The sequence below is a fragment of the Berghia stephanieae genome, chromosome 3 (genome assembly GCF_034508935.2).
Source record: "Berghia stephanieae isolate SIO BIC M18660-M18661 chromosome 3, UCSD_Bste_1.3, whole genome shotgun sequence".
Lineage (NCBI taxonomy): Eukaryota > Metazoa > Mollusca > Gastropoda > Nudibranchia > Aeolidiidae > Berghia > Berghia stephanieae.
The window spans coordinates 21,235,726-21,262,083 of NC_088362.1; the positions used below are offsets into that span (position 1 = coordinate 21,235,726).

The 26,358-nt window shown below is 36.3% G+C and overlaps 1 protein-coding gene across 2 annotated transcripts; it reads right to left on the reverse strand.

Moving 5' to 3' along the window:
* On the reverse strand, nucleotides 1–25,568 carry LOC144967312 (eukaryotic translation initiation factor 4H-like). Of its 2 annotated transcripts, XR_013644355.1 has the most exons (8): nucleotides 25,483–25,568; nucleotides 15,157–15,415; nucleotides 11,220–11,268; nucleotides 10,129–10,193; nucleotides 9,612–9,705; nucleotides 7,337–7,594; nucleotides 4,210–4,453; nucleotides 1–2,337 (listed from the first exon to the last, which is right to left on the reverse strand). XR_013644355.1 is itself a non-coding variant. In XM_078904391.1 (7 exons), exons 1-7 carry the CDS (start codon nucleotides 25,542–25,544, stop codon nucleotides 4,263–4,265), a joined length of 978 nt encoding a protein of 325 aa, XP_078760517.1. In that variant the 5' UTR covers nucleotides 25,545–25,568; the 3' UTR covers nucleotides 4,081–4,262. The 2 variants fall into 2 exon arrangements, 1 of the variants encoding a protein (XP_078760517.1); XM_078904391.1 differs by lacking the exon at nucleotides 1–2,337 and having other exon boundaries at nucleotides 4,081–4,453.
* Between the last annotated feature and the right edge of the window lie 790 nt (nucleotides 25,569–26,358).

Here is a 26,358-nt window from a genome sequence, read left to right on the forward strand (position 1 = left end):
TTTCAATACTGGTAAAATATACATTTTATTTTTCAATGCATAAGACATGTATGCAATAATTAAAACAACCATGACATATGATTGAAAATATTTCAACTCAACAAGAAAGATTTGATTTAGTACATTTTATGAGATTTAAAAAGAAAATGATTTCATTATCGACCTACTTACAAACACAAGTAGATCTCAGTATAATAAGTATCCAATATCTAAAAAAAATAATAATAATAATAAAAGCAAAAACTTGCAAGTATAACATTATCATTATTATCATTTACACAAAACACTAACTACAAATGATTTTTCAATCATCTTATTTATTAGAGAGGGTGCTGGAGAAAGAATTTACCAACACACCCGACAATATTCTTTCTGGGGGTGAAAAGCATTCGTTATGTTAACCCTTATCCATACATGCTATAAAGCGCGCACAAGTTAACAACTTCAAACCATAAAAAAAAAATCATAAAAATAACAATATAATATTTTAAGATGTTAAAAATAACTAAACTCCTATGAATATAAATATAAAGATCATGAGATTTACAACCAAAGGATATGAGTGTTCCAATCATCCCACGGATACTGACAAAACAATATCTGTCTAATCTCATGACATGAAATGAAGTGATGATCTTTGTTTCAAACTCATTAAAATGATAATATTAGCCTCTAGTATACGTGAGTTCAAAATTTAAATGAGTTTTGAAAGGAAGAGAAGAGCCTGTCAGGAGGGAAAATGTGCTATTCGTTAAGACTGAAAACTAATTCACAAACACCACTTTACAACTAAAGATCAGCAGTTGGTGTGATATATATATATATACACACATGTTTATGCAGAAATAACATTTGATTGTATTTGTATATATATTTTATACCCTAGCAATGACATTGATAAAAATTTGGAAGAATTAGCATAGGCGTGATCCTAACTAAATGAAAGAATGAAAATAAATAAATAAATTAAAACTAAAAAGAGAAGATAAAAAGAGCTGCATTACAAGCCTTGGTAATTGCTAAAAAATGATTTTGTCGAATGTAAAATTATACCATTTTGTCAGGATTTGTTTAGATAAAAGAGAATGCTGTGCATTTAAAGCAACTGCCCACTGTTTTGAAACTCCTAACTGATATGCATTCTTTAAACCTCACTTGGTATTCACACAATGGTACCTACTCCTTTTTTTAAAACTATGACTACGAGCAACTGGAAACAAGCATTTCAAATTTTTGGGAGAAAAAAAAACACCAAAAAAAAAAAAAGACTATCGACTAGAACAATAAGCGAAATGATAAGAAATACATATTAAATCTCATATCCTGAGCATTTGACGCTCTCAATTCATGTCCCAATACGCAACTGGTTAGGAGACATCCATCCTGAAACACGACACAAACACTCAGTCAATTCAAACCCCATTCAGTATTCCTTTAGAGAATGGAACACAGTGTCTTGATAATGATAATGTACCATGTGACTTAGCAGAGCTAAATATAAATATTTCTCAAAAAGAAAAGAAAAAAAAAAAAAAAGAAGATAGAGAGAGAGAGAGAGAGAGAGAGAGAGAGAGAGAGAGAGAGAGAGAGAGAGAGAGAGAGAGAGAGAGAGAGAGAGAGAGAGAGAGAGAGAGAGAGAGAGAGAGAGAGAGAGAGAGAGAGAGAGAGAGAAAGAGAGAGAGAGAGATTTTTGAACTTGGCAGTGACAGAATTTCAGAACTAATAAATGACTGCAGGGGGTAAGATGGTTTCGAATCATTCCACACACATACCCATAGAAAATCACATAGAGATAATTTACAAGAAATATCAATTCTATCCCTCACATTTTTTAGGAACATAATATCTCAACTAGGTCTGATGGACAAAATCAAGCTATCCCTCTCTCTCTCGAGGACCAAGGAGAAGAGGCAATAGACACAGTGGGATAGAAGTGAACACAAGCCCTAACAGAAGCAGCCAGCCAACCACATCACCCCCAGGGTAGGCTCTAATAATGTAAAAAACAGCTATTTAGTTTTACCATACGGACTATTAAAAATCTCACCAACGTGTTAACAAGTTTGTTGTGATTCATTCCAGAAAGTTGGTCATGGATTAACAAGGAGAGAAAAGTAGGGAAATAAGTTAAGAGTTGAGATTTATAAAATTATATATTTTTTTTTAAACACATAAAAGTGGGTAAAAAGAACAGTATGGAAATGATGCCAAAAACATTGTGATATTGCATTATCTACACCCCTCCCCTTACATGAATCAATTTGAGAAATATATATATATAAAAAAAAGGGAAAAAAATCCATTGTTTCACTTGATTAGATGAGATGAGGATGACATCTGTGAAATAAAAATAAATTAATTGATAAATAAAAATAATATAACAATACAAACCTGAAAGGAAAAAAATATTATTTTACAAATCTGCCCTTATCTTAACTTTTTCTTCTCTTTATATAATAATAATAATAAATAAAAATAATTCAATAAAGAACCCAATGACAAGTATATAATTTCAATAAGTTTTTCAAAAATTAAACTATTATCTTTGTCTTGAGTTGAAAGTTGTATAAATGACCCAGTGCCACAACCTTCCGTTTCATATTATAGAAGCAAAAAATTTGAGTCGCAACCAAGAAATTTTACCTTAGGTGGCAAAAGTGTTGAGGAAAATATACAGCCTAGAATTACAAAAATTATGAAAGATTTTTTTTTAAAAAGCCAGTGACTAATGAGAGGGGGAAAAAAAACATGATTAAGCAGGAAAACTAAAAGCTTTGATGATACATTGAGCTATGTAAGGACAGACACCATGGCATCTGAGTAAGCTGAATCAATATTAATCCCTTTGAAATTTTGACACAGTAAAAAGAATAACCCGATAATGAACATGGGTGGGGTGTGTAAAAAAGGCTCGAGCCTAAGACCTTTCCAAATATGATAAATTTTTTAATCTTTCTCTTTTAACTGCCGAAACAAGAGATTAAATTTTATAAATATATGATTTATGAAATTAAAAATATTAATACACTCCAGATGAATAATTCAGACATAACAGTACAGTACGGTACACAAATGCAAATGTAGTGAGACAAAGTTATCTATTTTAAAAATTGTGTAACTAAATAAACATTCAACTCTTTTTAACAGTCACTTCCTTACTTCCTACTCCATAGCAGCCAACTTTTCAAAAGAATTAAAACAGGAGGACATCCCAATGCGCAATAGCAGCATGAACCAAAACAGCAGTATGTTTGGACTGTCATATAATAATATAACCTAGATTTAGAACTTTTCTGTCCATTGTTTTATTTTTTTCTGGTCTAAAAGGAATATTCCTGGAACATGCAAGGGTCGTTTTCAAAAACAACAAAAAATGTATTGGACTGTATATGTTATAGCAAATGACATAATCAGTTGAACTGAGATATTGCCAAGTTTAGTTAGAAGGTCAATTTTTATCAAACATAAGTTCTTGTCATAAATGATGAAATCAACCCTTTTTGTACATCTTCAGGAAATATCAAAGCTTAATTTCACTTCTAAATATTTTAAAGTTTAAAAAGTATGAAACAGTGATGATACTCACAAAAAGTCAAAAAGGAGGAAAAGTCTCGGAAAAACGGAAAACTCACCTAGAACATTCTTGCACCACAGGAAAGTAGGCAGGATGACTTCTTTTGAGTACTTGAAGAGTACTAGTGTGTTTTGGGCCTCTTTCTAGGTGGGGGTCCAACCTGTTTGGATTGCTACTTTATATGAAGCTTATAGGCTGTTTTAATTTAATTTTAATCGAGGATCTGAGGAGGAAAACCGAGGAAAGGAAAGAAAACCGCGGATTTCCGCGGAAAAGTATCATCACTGATGAAATTTGAGAAAATTGCTGTATTCCTTTCCAATACATCTGACCATAACTTCATGAAAAACCACCCTATTTAGTTCAAATAAAGGTTAAAATGCTCTGGTGAGCATATTCTTTCAGAAAATGCAAACCCAAAATTTTGACCTTCCGGCTGATTATGTCATGCACTGACACATATAAACAGTCCAATTTTTTTTAAATTAAACTTTTTCTTCTTCTCATGATTTCCAAATAGGGACAGTTGGCCACTATGCTACTCTATGACTTCAACATCTTAAGCTGATTCTAACTCCTCCCCGAAGTAGAGATTCAAAATAGACTGACATGTAAAGGATCCAGCAAAAACTTACAGGGAACACAAATCTGGAGAAGGAAAAAAAAACAAAACAACAAATTGATGACCCTATTGTGTGCTGCTGCTTTCACTGGCATTCCTGCTTCTCTCTTCAGTTTCCTTTAAGTCTTCTGGTCGCTGTTCTCGCGGACGTCCTTTACCAAATATGCTTTCATTACGCGCACCACTGCCTGATTCTTCCTTAGCTGGTACAACTGTCCGTGGTTTTAGGTTGAGTTTTGGCCTTCGTGCCAAAGATTCTGAGGACGAAATTGAAAGGAGTGAATACATTAAATTTTGCTAGAGGGTAAAAAGAGTACTATACAAACATATATCAACAAATATAGATAATGCAACATTAAATTTGCATTAAAGGGGATTAAGAATAAACAATCTTTAAATTCTGTCATCAAGCATTTTTGAAAAAAAATTAAAAAGAAAAAAAACAACAAAACAATAACATCATTAACAATTATAATAATAATAATAATAATACTAACAATCAAAGATAGATTGGAAGAGAATTGCAATGAGCAACTCTGTAACTCTGTTGGGGGGGGGGGGGGGGGGGGGGGGGGGGGGGGGGAGAGGAGGAGGAGGAGGTGGCAACCTCTTTTCTTTTCTATTTCTCTCTTCTCCCCGTCCCCTGTAACTTCTTCCATCAATCCATTCTCTCATTCATTTCATTGTCATTCTTTTTTCATCGGTCTATCCATTTTACTTTATGTATACTCTATTTTTTTCCCTCCACATTCTATTCTCCCTTTCAGACAGTTCTTGTCTACTAAGTAAATTAGCCAAATAAGTAAGCATGCTGCCACACTCAAATCCGACCTGCCTACTTGGAAATGTTAAAATTCGTAATTTTTAGGAGATAAAAAGAGAAGTCGCAGATCAACTACTTACCCTCACAATGATTAAATAACACTTCAAAATCCTTAAAATTATGTACTTTGACATCAACTTTCATTTTCAATAAGTTTTAATGACTTAGAAATGCTCATGAAGTTCTGAAATTGAAGCCTACATTTCTTAGTTTTACCAATTTTTCGAAGAAGTCTGCCATATAATTGAGCAAAATATAAAAAATTCTTGTAAAATTTCACCAAAATACAATCTCCCAATTCTGTCAACCATTTTGCACAATTTATCATCATACGACATAAAGGAACAATAAGACAATGAGGATTCATGGGAATTCTTGAATACTATAAATCAGTGTTGGTGGTTACAAAAAGTGAAAAACGAATGATTGCCTTTAAGCCCCATTTTACTGCCCTTTTAGAGCAATTGAGATGATAAACTATCATTGATACTCTAGCTAACTTCTGGAGAGTGATAAAATGCACTAATATGTAGTTCTTTTTCCTCTTCATCTATATGTTCCTCCATACATACAAGTCTCTCACTGCCAATACATTAAAAGGCTGGTTTTCACAAACTCTTTTAAGTCGATTTTCCATCCACCAGATAAATTGAAATGAAAATGTTCTTTCAAGCATCAATTGACACAGGAATTTCCTTAGATTTGTGAGAATTTGTAGTTTAAATATGATAAACTTATACACCAAATGAGAGATTATAGAGGAAAAAATCCTCAATATCTCAAAATGAGAAACAAAGGAGTCAGGGAGTTTTGGAAGAAACCACTCTTCATATGACGGGGAAAAATGTAATTTTATAAAAAAGAAAATTCCTCCTCTGGCACCAAAATCACGGATCTGAGGAAAACCATCAGCACTGATAAATGATGTAATAAATGACCAGAATCAATTATAAAGCAAAGACAGGATGATCTGAAATATCCCCATTCTAATACTTCACTTGAAGACTGGATGGAACCCCAAGGCCAAAAATAGACTCAAGGACTATCAAAATGGATTTCCCTTAAGGGGATTAAAAAAAATAAAGAACCTGTTCATTTGACCAGCATTCTTTGCCAACTAAAATGAGATGTTTTGTTTTTAAGGGTTTTACGGCGCTTCCAACACATTTAGGTCATTTTTGTTTTTTTTTGTTTTTTTGTTTGTTGCTTTAGGTCTCTTCCAACACAATTGAGGTTATATGAGAGACCGCTGAAACAAAAAAACAAGCAATCTAACAAAAATAGTACAAATGTAAATCAAAATCATAACCTAAAGATATCATAAGCTAAATTATAAATAACCAAGAACAAACAGGCAGAAGATTTACAGAAAAAAAAAATCCCCTGTCAAAAATACAATCACAAACCAAAGAAGCAGGATAGGCTAGTAAAGAGAAGAAGAAACGACATCACTATCGGATAGTACACCCATGCGAATATCATAGGTATATGATTCAAGGGTGATGCTCCCATCCAACCACCCGCATTTAGGTTATTTCAGCGCCAGTAAAAAGTGAGAATATGGGATAGTAAAATGTTCTAGAATTACAATTAAAGCATCCAAGTAAAGGTAAGACAGATGGGAATAGTTCAAATAGGGAACAGATGCAGATTCCAAGAGCATATCATCAATGTACTTATTTGAGATCACCTAAGTCTCATCCAGACACCAACACAGAATCCCACTGAGAGGAACACACTCAAATGCTTACATTATACATTCAAAACATAACAGAGAGACGATTTACAAGGAAAAATATATCATCTCCTAAAACTTTTAACAGTACATTTGATTGTTTTCCCTCCCAGTCAAAGACTCCGGCCAGGGTCAGGACAAAACTAAGTAATCGCATTCCAAGACAAAGACAGAAAGCAATTGGAAAACAGATGTAGGGGGATAGAAGACACAGAGGTACCTCTCTGCCCACTATGGGAGGTCAAAAATCCCACACAGAAAATGAGATGTCAACACTTGTCAAAGTGTGAACTTTTGTTAAAGGTGAGGAGTTAGAAATACTTCTTTTGCAAAATCAATTTCACACCATTTTAAATAAAGTAAGTAAGATTTTATGAGAAAAAAAAAAAGTGAAAAAAGACATTTTCAATTTGCAGCCATATTTCAGTTATTCTATTTCAGCCAGCTATACCATAGCTTCCAGATCAAACCATCCTGAAAAATCACATATGACAAGTAAGAGACAGAAAAATATAACAAAACATTTTATTCAAAATTCTAATCCATTAAATAAAACTTTAAAAAAATAATATAAAAACTCACCAGGAGATGCTTCTCTAAATTCATTCGCCCCTCCACTATCCTGTCTTCTGCGATTCTGACCACCACGGTCAAATCCTCTGTCGTTGCCACCATAGCCACCATGGTCATAACCTCTGTCACTGTTACCATAATTGCCACGGTAGCTGCCACCACCACCACCACCCCTGTAACCGCCTGAGCCTCCTCTATTGAAGTCTCGTGAATCTCCATCTCTGCCACCGCCACCCAATCCACCTCCTCGGCCACCGCCGCCAAAACCTATGAAAATTAGAAAATGGAATATGTTGAATAATGCACTGCTTTAACCAGTAGTATTAGTTAATTGAAACCAATGACTTAGCTTTTTATAACTATATGTCCAGTGCATGATATAATCAGATGGAAGGTGAAAATTTTGGATTTCCTTTACTTTGCATTTTCTGAAAGAGCATTTTAATCTTTATTTGAATTAAATCGGGTGATTTTTCATGAACTTATGGTCAGATATGGGAAAGGTATCCAGCAACTTTTCTCAAATTTCATACTTTTTCACCTTGACTAGTTGTAAAAAATATTTAGAAGTGAAATTAAGCTTTGATATTTCATGAAGATGTACAAAAAGGGTTGATTTAATCATTTATGACAAGAACTCATTTTTGATAAAAAATTGACCTTCTAACTAAACTTGGCAATATCTCAGTTCAATCCTCTTCACCATCCGACTGATTATGTCTTCACTGTAACATATGCTCATTATATTTCCAGTTCTTGAATCAAGTGATGGAAACAGAATTGAGAAAGATTACTTTGATTTTTCTTCTATCATGCAAAAAAGGATTGATAATTAGCAGAACACATTGAATTAGAGTCAAAATTTATAAACAAACAAAATATTCATCCAGGAAAAAGAAAACCAAATTTAAATAGGGAAACCAAAAGATTATTATTATTATTATTATTATCTTCTAATAGTTGCTAACAATGAATTGAATAAAATTTTTACTAAGCTTCATTCAGATGAAATTAAAAAATGACATAATCACTGCTACTGTCCCCAAGGTAAACAAAGTGAATACAAACGCGAGCTTTTTTTTTCTTTTGAATAAAGCACAATATCCAAGCATCATTCTCAAACTCAAATCATTTACAAGCGATCCCAAGCCAACATCAACATTAAAAATGTAGAATGGAAATGATGCCTGTAAGATGCTCAGACAACTTTCCCCCCAACAAAAATGATGCTCTAACAGATAAAGTAGTTTTACATTTAAGTACTGTTATAGAATGTGACTAAAGAGGTTTTCGCAAGAAGTCTTTTTGCCACCATAGGACAAAGAGTCAAATTGAGTTATTGCCACTGTCATATTCTATCCAAATTTCGTGACACCAAGTCAATAAATAAATGTTTTATTACAAAAATAAGATTTTATGAATTGATAGATTACAAGATATAGGAGCAAACATTTTTATTGGCCCTCACGTAAAATGTGATTGTTTCAAAAATACGACCCTTTGTCTGAAAACAGCAGCTTTGAGCCACCAACAGCAGGACTCAAACCCTGGTCACAAGCAGAGTAATAGTATTCCACCAAAAACTCACAATGTCACACATAAATAATTTCTTAAAATCATACAATCTCTAACTCCCCTACGGAATAAAAAGATATTTTGAAATGTGATGAATAATGCTAACCTATTTTTAAAATCATCTCATCTAACTCAATAAGAAGAACCACAATTAAAATAGGGTGTCCCAATAGCTCATTTGGTAGAGCACTCGGTTCACAAGCAAAGGGACCAATATCGATTCTGGGTGCAGTCAAGATTTTTTTTCTGACCCCCTAGTCCACCCAGCAAGGATTTGGTAGCTGGGTCTAATAGATCTGAAGGAAAGTACTTTGCAAAAGACGAGTATCCTATCCAAAGGGTAGCACGTAATTGCTATTGTCTATTTTACCTTATAGAAACCAGGATAAACTCTGGCTCTTGGGGCCTATGGTTCTGAAGGACTACTACAATGAAAATATTTAGGTAGGATAAATTGAGGAACTGGAATTAGTGAGAACTAGAAAATTTCAGTTCATAAAACCATTTCCCACCCTAAAAAAATATGTGTTATATCGTCAAACACTAACCGGGCTGGGCACTTGAGAATGTATAATTTAAAGAAACTAATTTGATATTTTCACATCATAATGAAACAAATATATATGTAAAACAGATTCTTTACATTTACTTCCAGCGTGTAGAGTCAATTCAAAAACCCGTCAATAAATTTAATTTCAAGAGTACTCACCACCACCACCACGGCCTCCCCTGTTAAAACCTTGATTACGATCACCTTTCCTCCCAGTTGCTACATCAACCTTAAGAGGTCTGCCCTCGAATTCCTGGAAATGAAATAAAGCAAACAATACTCAAAATCAAGGTATATGAAATACAACCCCCCCCCCCCCCCCTCCCTGTCTAACTGTTGCTCAGCTCTAGATCTAACCAAACCCAACTGTTGTCAAAAAAAAATAAAAAAAATAAGAGAACATTAAAACCAAAAAATCGGAATAACTAGAACAAAAACTTAAAGATGAGTAAATGCAAAAGAAGAAAATAAAAAGTGGGATTTCTCTTGAATTCCTATTTAAATCTGGAAGATCAACACTCCTGTATTGCAGTAGAAAATTCATAGTGAGCAGATTGATGTTGAGAAGTAATTTTAATGTGCTTATATAATCCAGTACTATTGTTGAAAAAAATAAATAAAATGGGTATAGTTCTTGTGTTAAATTTGAAAAGGCCAAAGACATTTGTATACTTACAGCACCATTAAAATCCAGAGCTTCTTTAAACGCATCTAAATCATCAAATTCAACATAACAGAAACCTGCAGAAATAATCATGAGAACTCATTTTTATACAACAATTGTTAAAAAGATGGGCATCTTTTATGAATTGTTATAATAGACCAATATATAAAATATGAATTCCATCAGTTGTAAGGTCCAGAGAGTGAACGTTTATCCAGGTTCCTGTAGTATTCAACAATAACAATTGCCTCTTAACCTTAGATCAGCTGGTGTAATAAATGACTAACATTTGGTAATACATGAAATCTTTAATAATCGTGCATAAACAGACTACATGAGATCAACAGACAGGCTCTCCAGCAGAGACGCAAATTTGATGAAACCACTATTTGTGTGATCTTACAACTCTTTGTGAAAACAGCTGCTCTGATAAGAGATTTTAAACAAATTCTGTTAGGATGACCTTTAAGTGAAATCAAACTCACCAAACTAGCACCGATCAAAATTCCTGTATCACTTAACTTCTGCTAAAATGACAAATAATTGTTTGTTTGTTTTTAAGGGTTTTACGGCACTTGCAAAACATTAAGGTCATATCAGCACCAGTAAAAAGGAAGAAAATGGGATAGTAATAAATTCTAGAATTACAATTAAAGCACCCAAGAAAAAGTATGAAAAGGGGGAATTGGATCAAGTAGGAAACATGTAGATTCCAAGAGCACACTATCAAAGTACTTAGTAACTTAGTTTGAGATCACCTAAAAGTCTCATCCAGACACAAGCGCAGGTCCCTACTTTGACTCAAATGTTTACAAATAATATATAATACATAAACAACAGAGAGATGATTTACAAGGAACAAAATATCATCTTCCAAAACTAACTATACATTTGACTGTTTCCCTCCCAGCCAGGGCCAGGACAAAACCAAGTAATCTCATTCCAAGACAAAGACAAAAAGCATGTTGGAAAACAGACATAGGGGGATAGAGGACATAGTATGTACCTCCCTGTCCACGATGGGAGGTCAGGAACCCCAACCAGAAAATGACAAATAACAACCAAAATCACGATAAAATTAAATACCAGTTTTAAAATCTTACCTTTAAATTTATCTGTTTCCCTGTCTCTCACTAATCGCACACTTTTTACCTTTGAAATAAAAAGGGAATTTTTATAAATAATTCAAAAGAATTCTTTTGAAACAATATAAATATCGTAGACCTGTGCAACCCTTACTTGTGGTCATCAGCTCAGGATGTCGAATTAATAATTAACAAAATGTGATATGGCTTATTAGCAAATGATAGCAAGACTATGAGTCACCAAAATTTTCATGAACATTACAAACGGTAATTCTAAGTTATTTCTTTTAAGAATCTTCTGAAAAACTCACTGAGTGTCAAATGGGAGCAAGTAGCAAACGTTCACGTCGTGCTCCTGTAATCCTTCTCTGAAGGAGACTGATTGCTACACTACGCGACCAGAGAGAATAAATTGGGCGGTAAAAGGATAGCCCCTCGGCCCAGACAATGGAAAACTTCAATGTTGTAAGTTTCAACACAGAAGGAATCTCCCATACCAAATGCAAGATACTGACAGAGCTAAAAGCAGATATAATTTGCTTACAGGAAACCCACAAAGACTCAAAACCACCTTGCATACCTGGCATGCAACTAGTAATACACCACGAACACCCAAAATATGGAAGTGCCATGTACACTCGAGAAAAATCTACCATACTGAAAAGCGATGATCACTCAGAAAATGACATTGAGATTCTCAGAGTAGAAACAACACTGATTACCATCATATCTGTGTACAAACCTCCATTAACCCCATTCAAGTGGCCCCAAATGAATCTATCCGATAGAAAACCAACTCTGATCATTGGAGATTTTAACAGCCATAACACTATATGGGGATATGAGCAAAATAACCTTGACGGAGATGCTGTTGAGGAATGGGCGGCTGGCAATGACTTCACAATCCTCCATAACCCCAAAGACAAGAAAACCTTTATGAGTGCCGGTGGAAGAAAGGTTACAATCCGGACCTGGCATTCATATCCTCTCAACACTTCTCAAACTTTGAAAGGACTGTAGGTGAGCCTATACCGAAATCTCAACACAGGCCTATTACCATCAGCATCAAACCAGCTGTTAAAGCCCTCGAATCAAATGCGATACCACGATTCAATTTTAGAAAAGCAAATTGGGAAAACTTTACTAAAGATTTAGACAATAAGATCACCAATATAAAAAGTGACCCACAGAGATACCAAGACTTTAGAACACTCATATGGAAAGTTGCAAAGAAAAACATCCCAGAGGATGCCGAAAAAGTTATATTCCATGTCTCCAAGATGAAAGCAAGAAACTATATGAAAGATACATTGAACCATACAAGGTGGATCCTTTCAGTGAAGAAACCCTAGAACTGGGTGAAGAACTCACATCAATGATAGCCGATGAAAGATTGGAAAGATGGAAGGAATTAATAACCTCCACCAATATGACCCTAAACAGCAAAAAGGCCTGGACTACAATTTCAAAACTGAATAATGACAAAAATACCCAGACAAGAGTGGCTGCAGTAACACCTGACCAAGTAGCACATCAGCTTCTACTGAATGGGAAACCAGCCAAGAAAGCACGAGGCCAACTAAAAGCCCTGAAACGTGAAATGGACAAAGCCCTCAAGGATAGTGAAGATCATCTTGACTCTTTTACCCTGGAGGAGCTACTAGAGGCCTTGTCCCATCTGAAGGCAGGAAAAGCATCTGGACTGGATGGAATCACAACTGAGATGATTCAACACTTTGGCCCGAGAACCCTATCCTGGCTATTGGACCTCTTCAATGTATGCGCAAGGACAAACAGGCTGCCAAGTGCATGGAGGAAAGCAAGAGTAGTCGCCCTACTGAAACCGGGGAAAGATCCAAAATCCAAGAAAAGCTATCGCCCGATTTCCCTCCTGTGCATCGCATACAAGCTATTTGAGCGAATGGTTATGTCCCGCATGTCACCCAGTCTAGACGAACAACTGTCTCCAGACCAGGCTGGATTCCGACCAGGACGGTCAACATGTGGTCAACTTCTTAACCTTACACAATTCATAGAAGATGGGTTTGAGACAAAACGGGTCACTGGCACAGTCTTCGTCGACCTCACTGCAGCCTATGACACAGTGAATCACAAGATCCTACTCCTCAAAGTGGCTAAAATGATAAAGAATAAGAAAATTGTAAATATTATCCAGTCACTTCTCGAAAACAGGCGCTTCTTTGTTGAAATGGATGGCCGGAAGAGCAGGTGGCGCACCCAGAAGAATGGTCTTCCCCAAGGATCAGTGCTAGCTCCAACACTTTTCAACATATATACAAATGATCAGCCTGAGTTCCCAAATATCCGCCGATTCATATATGCTGATGACCTATGCCTCGCAACACAGGATGTGTCCTTCCAACCAATCGAGAGCAGACTGACAAATGCCCTAGACACCCTTACAAAGTACTACACTAAAAACTCGCTGAACGCCAACCCAGGGAAAACACAAGTGTGTGCATTTCACCTCAACAACCACCAAGCCCACAAAAAACTTAACATCAAGTGGAATGGCCAGACATTAGAGTACAACTACCACCCAGTGTACCTCGGAGTGACGCTTGATCGGACTCTGTCCTTCAGAGAACACGTGAGGAAGACCAAGGCAAAAGTGTCCACGCGTAATGCCCTCCTTGGAAAGCTGGCAAACATGAACTGGGGAACTGACCCTAAAACTCTAAGGACCACAGCATTGGCCCTCAGCTACTCAACTGCGGAGTACTGCTCAGCTGTATGGGCCGATCATGCCATGCCTCCAAGCTAGACCCCGAGCTCAACAACGCCTGCCGGATCATAACGGGCCAGCTGAGAGCAACACCATTACCACTGGTCTACCGTGCAGCAGGAATAGCCCCACCACACATCCGGAGGGAAGCTCATGCCCAAATACAAAAATACAAACAGGAAATGGACCAGAGACACCCCCTTCATGACCACAATTGCCCCAAAAGCAGGCTCAAATCAAGAAAAAGCTTCCTCACAGTAGAGAGCCTTCACCCAGACCACTCAGCATTCTTCCGCCTGGACAAATGGGTAGAATGGGACAAGACAGCAAACGATGCCCTCCAGCCCCCAACAGAAAAGCTCCCAGCAGGCACAGACCTCAAGAGAAAAGAATGGGTGGCGCTGAACAGAGCTAGAGCAAAGGTGGGAAACACCGCCACCAACCTCTTTAAATGGAAAATCTCACCGGGCACTGAATGCCCATGCGGTCACCCCAGACAGACCATGGACCACATCCTGTCCGAATGCTCGCTGGGACCTCACTGCACCAATGCTGACCTGAGGGAATGCAACCAGACTGCCCGGGACTGGCTGACTCACTGGCGCGACAAGATATGATGATGAGTGTCAAATAAAAGTAAGTTTCAACTTTCTTGAATAAAATTGTAACCAAAAAAAAAACAAAAGAAAGAAAGAAAAAAAAAAACTAAACAAAGGATGCAATTAAGAGGACTATGACTAATAAGCATATTCAAACATGATACGATCTGAAATAAAAAGTTAATCAATAGGGTCTTAACTAATCTATTCACTACGTTAGAAGTGACAGTCATAGAGATGGCAATTGAGAGTAATGTGGTACACAATACAAAAGATGTGCAGATTTAGAGATCTACACTCTCAGTCAAAGGCACTCTACATAAAGTAAGAAAAAGGTTAAACATCAGGAGTTATCTAAACGTTTTTTAAAAATCTCACCAAAAAAACCATAAAAATTCACTTTTATTCGACTGGCTCCATCTGACTCTAATCAGAGCCTGGGGAAAAGCAAGTTGCTTCATTCAGGACGGTTCGGAAAGTACTAGGGACAAAGGATAAAGGGTAGATGCTGACCAAACTAGCCTCATATACGTCATGAATAAAATAAAATAACTAACAGTACAGTATGAAAAGCAACTTAATTCAAAGTATAATCAACAATTACACTTACAGGTAACTCTTCAAAAATATGATCTACATCGCCTTGTACTGTCTCCATTGGCAAATTTCCTACAAAGACGGTGTAGGGAGGTTCTGTTGGGTATTTTTTTTCATTAGAATAGTTACTAGCTCCACCACCGCGGTAGCCTTGATCACGGTCATAACCACCGCCATCCCCTCCAAAGCCACCACCCACACGTCTGTTTCTGTTATAGCCATCATTGTAGTTTCCCCGATCTCCTCCTCTGTTGTAGCTCCTATCATCGTATCTGAAAGAATTTTTAATGTTGGGATTGTTATTGCTTAATAATAATATCAATATGTGAAAAAAATAATTCATAGGTATAAGTATCAACTGTTTAAAAAATTAAAAATCAAAAAACAAAAACAAAACAAACGATAATGATGATGATAAAAATATTAATCCTTTCTTTAAAAAATATAGCATTGTGGAGAACATTGTGCTTTATTTGAGTCAATAAAAAAATTGATACGGCGCACAACTCTACTGAAAGATTTGAAAATTAGAAATATATTTTTTACAGATAGATAAACAGGTAACTTGATTTCCTTTTATAATTTAAAGTCAGTTTGAAAGTTCGTTGAGTCAAACAGATATCATAAAATATGTACCGACGACACTAACACTCTCAAAATCAACTAATTTTGACACTGTAAAAAGTTGTCAGTTTGCGTCATCTATTTATATTTAGTGATAGATAACTTAGGATTATTTTGGCATCCTATTATTGTTATCACACTCTAGTATATTAGCGTCATTGCGAATAATTGTACACAAACTAACGAGTCACACACATTGTAATTATTCTGTAAAATACAATACTGTATTACGAATTGGGGCCACCTTTAATTATCAAAATGCTTTTTTCATTTATTGTGATATAATGGGTACAAAATTGTGTAAGATTACAATTTTTTTTTTTACCCCAACTACAAAACTATAGGGGAGTCTTTTATTAATAATATTTGTTGAATTGGAAATCTTGGTAGCATAGCTAAGTTCATCTGGGAAGAGAGCTCAAAATTCAGCAATTAATCAGTGAAACATGCAGCATTATACGAGCTGTTATTTCACAAAAGTGTGTATTTGGCATCCAATTTTGAAGCTTCTGTAAAACTTGTTCACTCTTTTGGTTGCGAAATTACAAACACCATAGTTCAAATTACAAAAAGAAAAATATCAGAAAATTGCATTGATGACTTCAATGATAAATATTATGCTATATAAAATATATCAAATCTACTTACATATGAGACATCATTTAACAATTGAATGGGTTTTTAAGAAAACCAAGAAACTCTAGTAAAGAGATGTATTTTTTATTGTATGCTTTCAGCAATCCTTATTCAAAGGATGGTAATCACAAAATAAAATACTTTAGAAACTGAAAGTCAAGATATCAAACTAATGGAAAATCTAGAGACTACAACAACTTTAGTATGATTTTTTAAAAAAACAAACAAATTTTCCCCCAAAATGATATGTAATTGTGAAACTACAGCCCTTATATTTCACTGTAGTATCTATTTTCACAGAATTATCTTGCTAAAGATAAGATAAAGCTTTTGTCAGCTGGTATGTCATCCACCAAACATTTCTTTTTCCAAGAATAGATAAGGTTTCTGGCAAGGATGGGTTGACATCTAGGGGAAGTAATCATTTCTTATTTTCCAAACAAAAGATAAAAAATAAAATATGGGGGGGGGGGGGGGGGGGGGGGGGTGAGGGGACCATTATAATGTGATGGTCCTGATTAAAATCAGGTGAGGTAAGCAAAGTATAACTAAGAAATCCAGTTTCATTTTCTCAGACATGTCAAGTGGAAGAGTTTATTGTCAAGCAACTCACGCTCTCTCTTTTATATTTTTTTTCTCTACACGTGTTTTCAATTTTCACATACAAGAGTAATACAGTGCAGCACTCAAGCTCTCTCCATCATTGTACAAAATTGAACCTTTACTTTTCTTTCATTATAGTTGTTATACGAATGCGAATAACTTTTTTTTTGAGATACAATACTGTGAAAATAATTTCACAGTTGCAAGCAAGGTATGACGCAAATGAAATAAACGGTTAGCAAGTCTTTATTATATAAATTCACAGTCCATTCAATCTTTATGAGAGTCGTTTTGTACACATTGGCTTTCAGGCTTTATTTCTTTTTTTTTTTTCAGTGGACAATGACTTTGATGAAATAAAGTTCATTTTTTAATTCATGTCTAAACAGCAAAACGGAAAGGACCCTCAAGTTTCCCTGATTTAAAAAAAATAAATTTTTAAATAATTTTTTAATGTCCTGTGCATCTATCAGCAAATAGTTTATTGCGAACAGGTTGCTCTTACTCTGATTGAATTTAAGGCTGCTTGCCTCCTACTCCAAAGGCTTTCTGTCTGACTGCATTTTAATGAACGATTATTGCCAGACACTGTCTGGCGACGATCAAAAGCCTGACCTTTCGTTATTGAAGAAATTTTTTATGTAAAATGCCAAACTCGGCGAGAAAAATACCAAATAATCTGAAAAAATGCCAGTGGTAATTTGTGTCCCAAACCATTTAATATCAAGTGATATTTAACATAAGATGAAAGTGAACAGTGCTCAAATGCCAAATCCAGCTTTTTAAAAAAGCAAATGGCATCCATGAAATGCAAGTTTTTGACACTTTGAACTGAAAAGGCCAAACTGGCAATTCCAACTTTTTGTTTTCAACCAGTAAGAAACTTGTTGATCAGCAAATCAGTTCATAGTTCACCAACCATTAAAAATTTCACTACCTACCTACCTGTTAACTTTATCGATCTTCTTTTCTATAATTTGTTCATTCTGACCACAATTTTGGGGTATTGATAATTTACGGGGAATTGTTTATTTCGCGGACGAATCCCTAAGCCTAGGTGTTGTTCACCCCAAAACTGACCACACCTACGAATCAGGGAGGTAAAAGTAAATGCACTTGAAAAAAATGTTGAAATTCTGTGAGCTCATTTCAATAGTCTACATAGACTGTAGGTACCTAGGTAAATATCCAATTGACGCTCCAGGAATGAGATGATAAATGGCCTAGTGATTGTGTAAAGATATTAGGACTGTTGAGTGATAAGTGTCACAATAAAATCCACTGATTATTTTGTTTATGGATGGATTTTTATGATTTATGTCTCTTTTTTCAACAAAAAAAAAAAGTCTTCCCCTCCCAAACCCCCTACTAGAAAATTATAAGAAGTTTCCCCCTCCCAAACCCCCTACTAGAACAAGAATACTGGGGATGTAGGAGCTTTCGGAAGGTCTCCCTGATATTTATCACTTTCAGTTAGGTCCTAAACCATTCAAATTTGTCAGCACTTGACAGAATATATCGAGCAAAATCGTAGTAGGAAATCCGACAATTACCGGAAGATTTACAGGTATGAGACAGTGTCTGGCAATATCAATAATCGTTCTTCATCATTGATTATTGGCAGACATCTCTGTCTCTGGCAATAATCACAACGGCATTTCACAGTCACAGAGCCAGAGCAAACATCTTTTTAAAAAAAAAATTAATTTGTAAAATAAGATGAAAAGCAAAACAATTAACCAAAGAATTAGAATCAAAGTAAGAAAGACGTTTTAGTTTTAATATTAATTTTTTTTTAGTTTTAGTTTCTAATTTCTGCAGTTTTGCTTTGGACTTGGACTTGGACCAGCCAGTTCAGTGAAAATCAAATCTAGAGAGCTGAGCCGGTGTTACCAATACTTAGCTTCTATAACCAGGACAAATCATTCGTTTGGACAGAAAAATATATAAAAACTTACCGCTTACCGTCAAAAGCAGTTTAGATTTGAAGCTACATTTGTTTTCTATCAAAAAACATTCGGTACTAGACAATCCTTGATGAATTTCAAAAGTTGTGTTTGAAATTATATCGTAAATTTTTCATGATTCATTCCTCGCGAAATCGTGTTTTTTTTTTCGTCTGTCCAATGGTTGGTGCCCCCTAGTGCCAAGTGCCCTGCCGCCTGCCGCGCAAAACAAAGGTTTTTTAAAAAGTTTATTGAGAAAAAGATACGGAAAAAAGTGTCCCTAGATAGGTATGCAATTTGGTGCATTAGTGCAGTAAAAATTGGTGCGCAAAATTAGTTCGTAGCGGATGCGAGACTGTGTGTGTGTGTGTGTGTGTGTGTGTGTATGTGTGTGTGTGTCTCTTTCTTTTTTTTTTTTTTTGGGAGTGCCTACGTACACGGTAACGGGGCATCTAGCCTCAGGATCTACGTACACGTAAACTGGTTTACCGTTGCAACACAAGCAATAGATGGTCCTCGCTGTCGTGACCGCGCGCGCTCGTGTGTGTGTGTGTGTGTGTGTTATTTTTTAAAAAATCAAAACAATTTTAACCATTAATGGCGAGATTCCATCTTACACTCCCCAAACTCCAGATCTTAGTCTTAATGTTATCATTAAAAGACAAGCTTTGCGATTTATAGTTTAATTGAAGCCCGAGTCGAAATATACTCTTACTACTGCTCTCTTGGTGGAAACGATCTATTCTGCATAAGCAATCTGGAGAAAAAAATCAGTGTCACTGTAAAAGGTTAAAATTTCACGAAGTACGCACCGTGAACACCGCTGTAACAATCCTTTGATCTACGTCATCAGGCAACCCATTGTTTCTTTCATCTTTTCCCATTCCCCCTTACTATCCCCCCCCCCCCCCCCCATTCCCCCGCGCATCTCTCTCTCTCTCTCTCTCTCTTGTCATAGTGTTATCCCTTCCCCTTCCCATCTCATTGTAAAATGAAAACGTTCTGCTGTTTGCAGATACATGTATGATTGTTTTGTTTTTTCTCTCTCACTAGGCATTTGAAAAAAAGCAAAAACCTGAAAAAAAATACAAAACAACTTAACCTTTTAAAGGCGAATATCAATCTTACTTGGACCAAAAATAAAAACTTACCGTTTTCATCAAAAGACAAAAAAAATTACAATTTAAAAACTTGAGCTTTTATATAGGGCAATATCCAGCCAACGTGCTCAAAGCGCTTTTTATCAATATTCTTACTGCTCTTATGGTGGAAACGTTTTTTTTTTCTGCGTTAAAAAATAATATAAATGACGACTATTATTTAAAAACAAAAAAAATCAATGTCACGGGCAAAGAGTTAATTGCAGTACTCCTGCATCCTGTGAGACTCCTACGGCACTTGCTAATCATAAAAAAAGGAAATAGCAATCAACAATACTAAGTTGAAAAAAAAAGAAGAAAAAAAGGAGGAGGAGGGGGGGGGGGGGGGAGCAAACCCAGTAGCAATGCAACCTTTTAGGGGCGAAATTCGATCTTTGACCTAACACCAAATCTTCTATCATCAAAAGACAAGTAACGGCAAAACTATTATAGACAATTGAAGTCCGAGTTGCGATAGTCTGACTACTCTCTTGGTGGAAACGCTGTATTCCCCGTTAACAATAATAAAGATAAAAGCAAACTACTATCTAAAAGCAAAAAATTAGCTTCGCTGTTAAGGGGTTAAGAACACCTGCAACTGCAACTGCCAGCATCCTTGAGATGTCTACGTCACCAAGGTCACCAATCGACGTCTCCCTCTCGTCGGCATGCACCCCCCCCCCCTCCACTCTCACGGTGGTGGTGGTGGCGGCGGATAAAAAAGGCCTTTTTTTCTTTTATTCAATCAACTTGACTGCTGGTGGACCCCAGGCCTCTCTACAAGTCCAAGAAATAATACTCACTTTTTCTCTTCGCCAACGAAAATATCTACCCCCTACCGGTCTAATTATTTGTAGCAGACGACAAATTTCTCAAAAAGGTCACGTGACACTGTAAAAACAACACAGGAAGTCCATGAAAGCTTATTTACGACATTTCCTTTGAACCGTGTAAACAACAAAATTTCGTTTTCATTCGACTCAACGGGTCAGATTGGCCGGTATTTTTTAACGAACTAAAGTTCTGAAAAATCAAAATGTTTCTTAGAAAGTTGAAAGATGCTAGTTTTTGAAACAGAGGTAGTTTTTTTTAAAAAATCTTTATATTTTACGTGAATGCATGCTCAAGGCGAGTTGGACGTGCAGCGGAGGTTGGTAGGCCAAAGGCGAGGCTCTCTACCGAGTTTAGCATCTTAACTTTGCACCTATAAATAGGCACTTTCATGAATTTTTCAAAGGGGACTAAAGGAAATAAAACCATGTTATTTGGATAGAGCTTTAAAAACCATTTAAAATGATATATGATACAACACTGTAGCTCAATTGGTTCAAAAGTTATGGATTTTTATATCGACAATTTCTCCTTATATAGCTATATAAGAAAATATTCTTGAAAATTGTGACCGAAAATTGATGAATTTAGGGTTTTCTCCTTCTAGAGAGCAACTATGTTAAAAAAAGAGCATATTATTACATGTTTCACCTAATATAATCAATAGAGGTACTAGACCAAAGGAAATAATGCAAGAAATTAATCACGCAACATTGTTATGTAATGATTATGTAACATTACGTGTGATTGAGCAATGGCGCTGTACCGTATGCGAAAACCCGATTTACAAATCGGACTATAAATACTGTCCTATTTAACAGATATTGACAAATGATATATCATTTTAAAGGTCTTTCAAGCTCTATCCAGAAATATGAAAAGGTAATAGCTAATTTCCCTTTGTACCATGTAACCGAAGTCTATAAAAATATTTGTTTCAAAATCATCGGCTGATATTTTTTTTAAAGTTCGGGGTCACTGAGGAAACAAAAGGTAAACCAAATTAAAATGACAGCAAATTAACATACCTGGATCCACAGCAAGGCAGAAACAATTCTTCAAGAAGACAATATCAGAGTCAAAGGAAGTGAAGATCCTCTGTCACGATATCAGTGATGATGTCTACAACTTTTACTCTGAACTCTGTAGACTCGTCCTCAGACTCTTCCTCCCGCCAGTAAGATATGGTAAAAATATCCCTCTTCTTGGACAATTTGACAATTCGACCATTGTAAAGAATATCTTCTCCCTCAACATTCCAGGTGTGAATAATATAGCATCCGATGACCTCTTTCGGCTGATCGAAAATTTGAGTTAAATATCCAAGAAGCCCTTTTACATTTCTGAAGATAGTATTTGACAATCCAGATGAGTCCTGAAGCGCACCGGTGACATCATTTGCAATTTTGGCTCTTCGCACTCTGTCCTTCTTTGTTGCTTTACCCTCTGCCGTTTCACCAGCTCCATTTGCAATGCAGACTGGCGTAGATTAAAGCTGGACTTATTCTTTATGCCCTGGCACCTTGCAAACAGGATGATTTTTGACTGCTCTTCAATGGACTTGCTGTCTAGCCAATCAAGTGTTCCGTTGGTCTTCACCTTGACTTTGGCATCGATATAATCTAGAGCAGCATTTGGGCTCGCCTCATCTGTTTGTCAAGAATGCCCAGGGTTCTCTCTGCCCATATGTTGTGTGCTGGGGCGGTGTCAACTCTTCCAGCCATGACAGCTGCAGAATTTGCACCCTCAGGCATGTACTCTTTCAGTTGTCGTGTCAGAATAGACACAAACTCCTGAAGAATACATTCTGTAGACAAATACAAATCAGCCTCATCTCTATCAACTATTTTTAAAGACTGAAGAACTGTGTCTTCTTCCATAAAGTGTCGGCCGAACACATCCTCGGTTGCGGAGTACAGTCGATCCGGGGCATGGGCGAGTGTCTGAATCTTAGGAATGATGTTGATCAAAGAATGAGCTATTCCTGCATGGTTCCTAACAGAGGACGAAGTGTAGCAAAGAGCCATCCATGGTGCTGTGATCGATTTACCCACCATCCCCAAAAGTTGCAGGTCATTGAGAATTTTCGGATTCGACAGATCGTGGCGAGGCAATTTGCAAGAGTTGTTGCACTGCACTGTGTCCTCAGATAGGTGACCAATTGGTGGCGATAACGATAAATAGTTCCAGCCAGATGAAAAAGAACATGGAGACGATTCCCAACATACCTCAAGAACGTTCCTGGTTTTAAATCCTCCGACTTAAGAAAAATTTTAAAACCAAGAGGGTCACCCTTTTCCTTGTATCGAATCTTGTAAATCCCTGAATAACACTTACAGCACAGCTTGTTCCTCCAAGGGTTTTCCCATGAAGATTTCTCTTACTGTCCAGCTTTCTAAGAGCTGAACGGGCGCCATTTGCCAGGCCATCCAAAGGGTGGAGGTTGCACTTGAGATCCAACAAGCTTTTGTTCAATTTCTCCTCCAGCAGCACCACGGCAGCAGCCCGATCTGTTAAAGTACATAAAATTTTTCCTTTTATGGCATCACACACATCAATATGTGGGATACCTTTGTAAGAAGCATAAGCCATCCCAATGTTGTCCAAAGTGTCTGAAATATGATGTACATAATCCTCTGCACATCCACCAGGCAATTGAGCTGCATTAAGGGTGAGTATTGATGACTTTGTTGAAATATGTATTTCATTGATGTGTTGTCCATCAACCATTGTGGCATCCCATGATAAGGTCATTGCATCAGATGACAGAATTGTTTCAGCAGACTGAATGTCAGCAATTACTCCCATCTCACGTGCCATTCTGGTAGCTGTCGATATGTTTGGGACTGACAATAAGGAAGAACCAGTGAGACACTGAACTCCATATTTTACAACTGTGCCAGTGGTAGCTGCTGGTACCTCATTTGACAGACATTTGTATATGACCTTTCTTATGGAGCAGGAGTAACTGTTGCCAGTTTTATTTTGGATGATAGAGCAAGATGGCGCTGAAGTCTCTTCTAATAGAGCGATATAATAATCAATTTGAATATGGCAATCCTTCAGCTCTGTTTTTAAATCTCTGTTCAAGGAAAACAGTTGATTCAGATCAGATGTAATTTTTTTATTTTCTTTTACTAACTGTTTGTTCTCATTGGTCAAGGCCAAGTTGGTGTCTTTAAGAATCTGAATAGAATGATCCTGATTCAGATTTTTTTTCTCCAAGTAGGAAATGAAAATAATATATCCATGACAAATATTATCAGGATCTGGAGGGAGATACTGAAATGTTTTTAATACATCAATTAAGGTAGACACAGGGTCCATTTTGATTTCTTTGTCAGGTTGAAGTTTTCAAAAGCTGTATTGGAATGCTGAATCTGAGAGGGAAGGGGGAAAATACAACCACAAAAAATAATTGAGACAAGAGCCAGAACTATTATATTGTCATTAATTAACAATTATTAATAACAAAGTAATAAGTGGTGATGATATGAAGATGGTGATAATAATGATGGACGATTATGATGTTGGAAAGTTGGAAGAGATGATGAAAAAAAAAGACAAAAGTTGTAGACGAAGACCCATTCTAAACTAAAATTAAAATTCTAAAAACACATTGTTTTCACTTCAATATAAGTCAAATTAAATTAACATAGTGGAAAAATATAATAATCATAAATAAAAACGAGACCAAGTTTCATTTAAAATGAACAAGATCCCCATCTATTACGATAAATTTTAAAACGAAAGTAGCTTAATAGACACAAAGAAGAAAAAACCTATTATCGATAGATTTCCGCTCGACTTCAGGTCTGGTGGTATCAGACCGCCTTTCTTTACGGTTCTAAAAAACACATTGCCGGTGGATGAAATGAGATGAAATTTGGAATACAACACATTGAAATGTTAAGCTTTAACTGCAATAAAGTTTGAAAACATTATATTTTCAACAAAAAAAATTGTAAATCAGTAAAAACTTGCCTTTCTTCACTCTGCTGTATCTTCTGAACCAATGAATGGATCTCGATGAAACAAAGACTGTTGAAAAATGCGCGATCTCCAGAAAACAATGATACCTGATACGACCCCGTTCATTTATCAAAAAACACAAAAATACGTAGATATCCGTAGGCCCCCTCCGCAGGACCGTAAAAACCCGGTCACAACTTCTCGAGGCGATAGCGGCGTCAACGACGGCAGTGAAAATCGTATCGGTGAAAGTGCCTACTATAAACTCCATCAAATGTGAGTATTCTCCAATCTTCATTGGCAGTTAATTTGTAAAGTAAAGCTTATAGGCTTTTTATACGTTATAAGTCACAAGTCAACCGTCGACAGAATTGGTCACAGTCACAGACCACAAACTCGTCAAGAAGTCACTGTCCTCTTGCCTTGCAGTGCAGTATGGACCAAACAAGGATTTCTAAGAATTGCGCTGTGATGAAATCACAGTTTGTTCTATGAACCAGAAAACAATGGAATCCTGAGTTCTTTTTCTTTATGTGCAATCAATTAATGACATAATAAATCATTATCGACTCATTAATGATGTATTACCCATTATAATCGCCTCTTGGGCGACTTCTACCATAGCCTCGAAAATCGTCGTGGTCAGCCATTTTGAATGGAAGAAGCAACTCAGTTTCCGGTTGGAATATCATGCGCACTGAATCGAAAATTGCTCCCAGAAAATCCTCTTTTACAATAAAACTCCGTTATAACGATATTAATGGTTATAAAGAGAAGTTATCCCCTCTCTCTCTCTCTCTCTCTCTCTCTCTCTCTCTCATAATTCATGATAATAAAGTAAAGAGGAAAAGATAAGGCTGTTCTTATCGCATACTTTGAGTTGTAGATAAGGCCCTAAGCAAATTTCCATACTGTGACTTCTTGGATGCAAGAACTGATGGTATGTCCAATGACATCACTCTGTTGGTCGCTTTTAGACAGCCAGAGAGATGATCAGTTCCAGTCACATTATCTCAAAAAAGCAAGACATAAGCAGCCATTATGACACACACGCACGCACGCGGGCGCATAAAATGTGTTGCTTACGATTGTTTTGGCAGGCAGAACTCGTCACAATCTGGTTTGTGGAGCTCGTGAGCACTGTTATAATTAAACTACATACAATAGACAGGCCCCAAGGTAATCACTAACCACAAAGCCTACTTCCGACAGGGTAAGGGCAAAGCCTAATTATTAGTGACCTACAGTTTCAAATCGGTATCATGTCGATTTAGATGCTGAAAATTGAATTTTTAGTAAAAAATACAAAACTTAAATAAATAGCATTTTATATCTTATCGGATAGCTATATTGAGTTGGTAGAGCGTTCGCTTCACACGCAAAGGGACCGACTTCGTTCCCCGAAGAAGTCAAGATTATTTTTTCCTGACATTTCTTCCACCAAGTGGTGATTGGGTAGCTGAG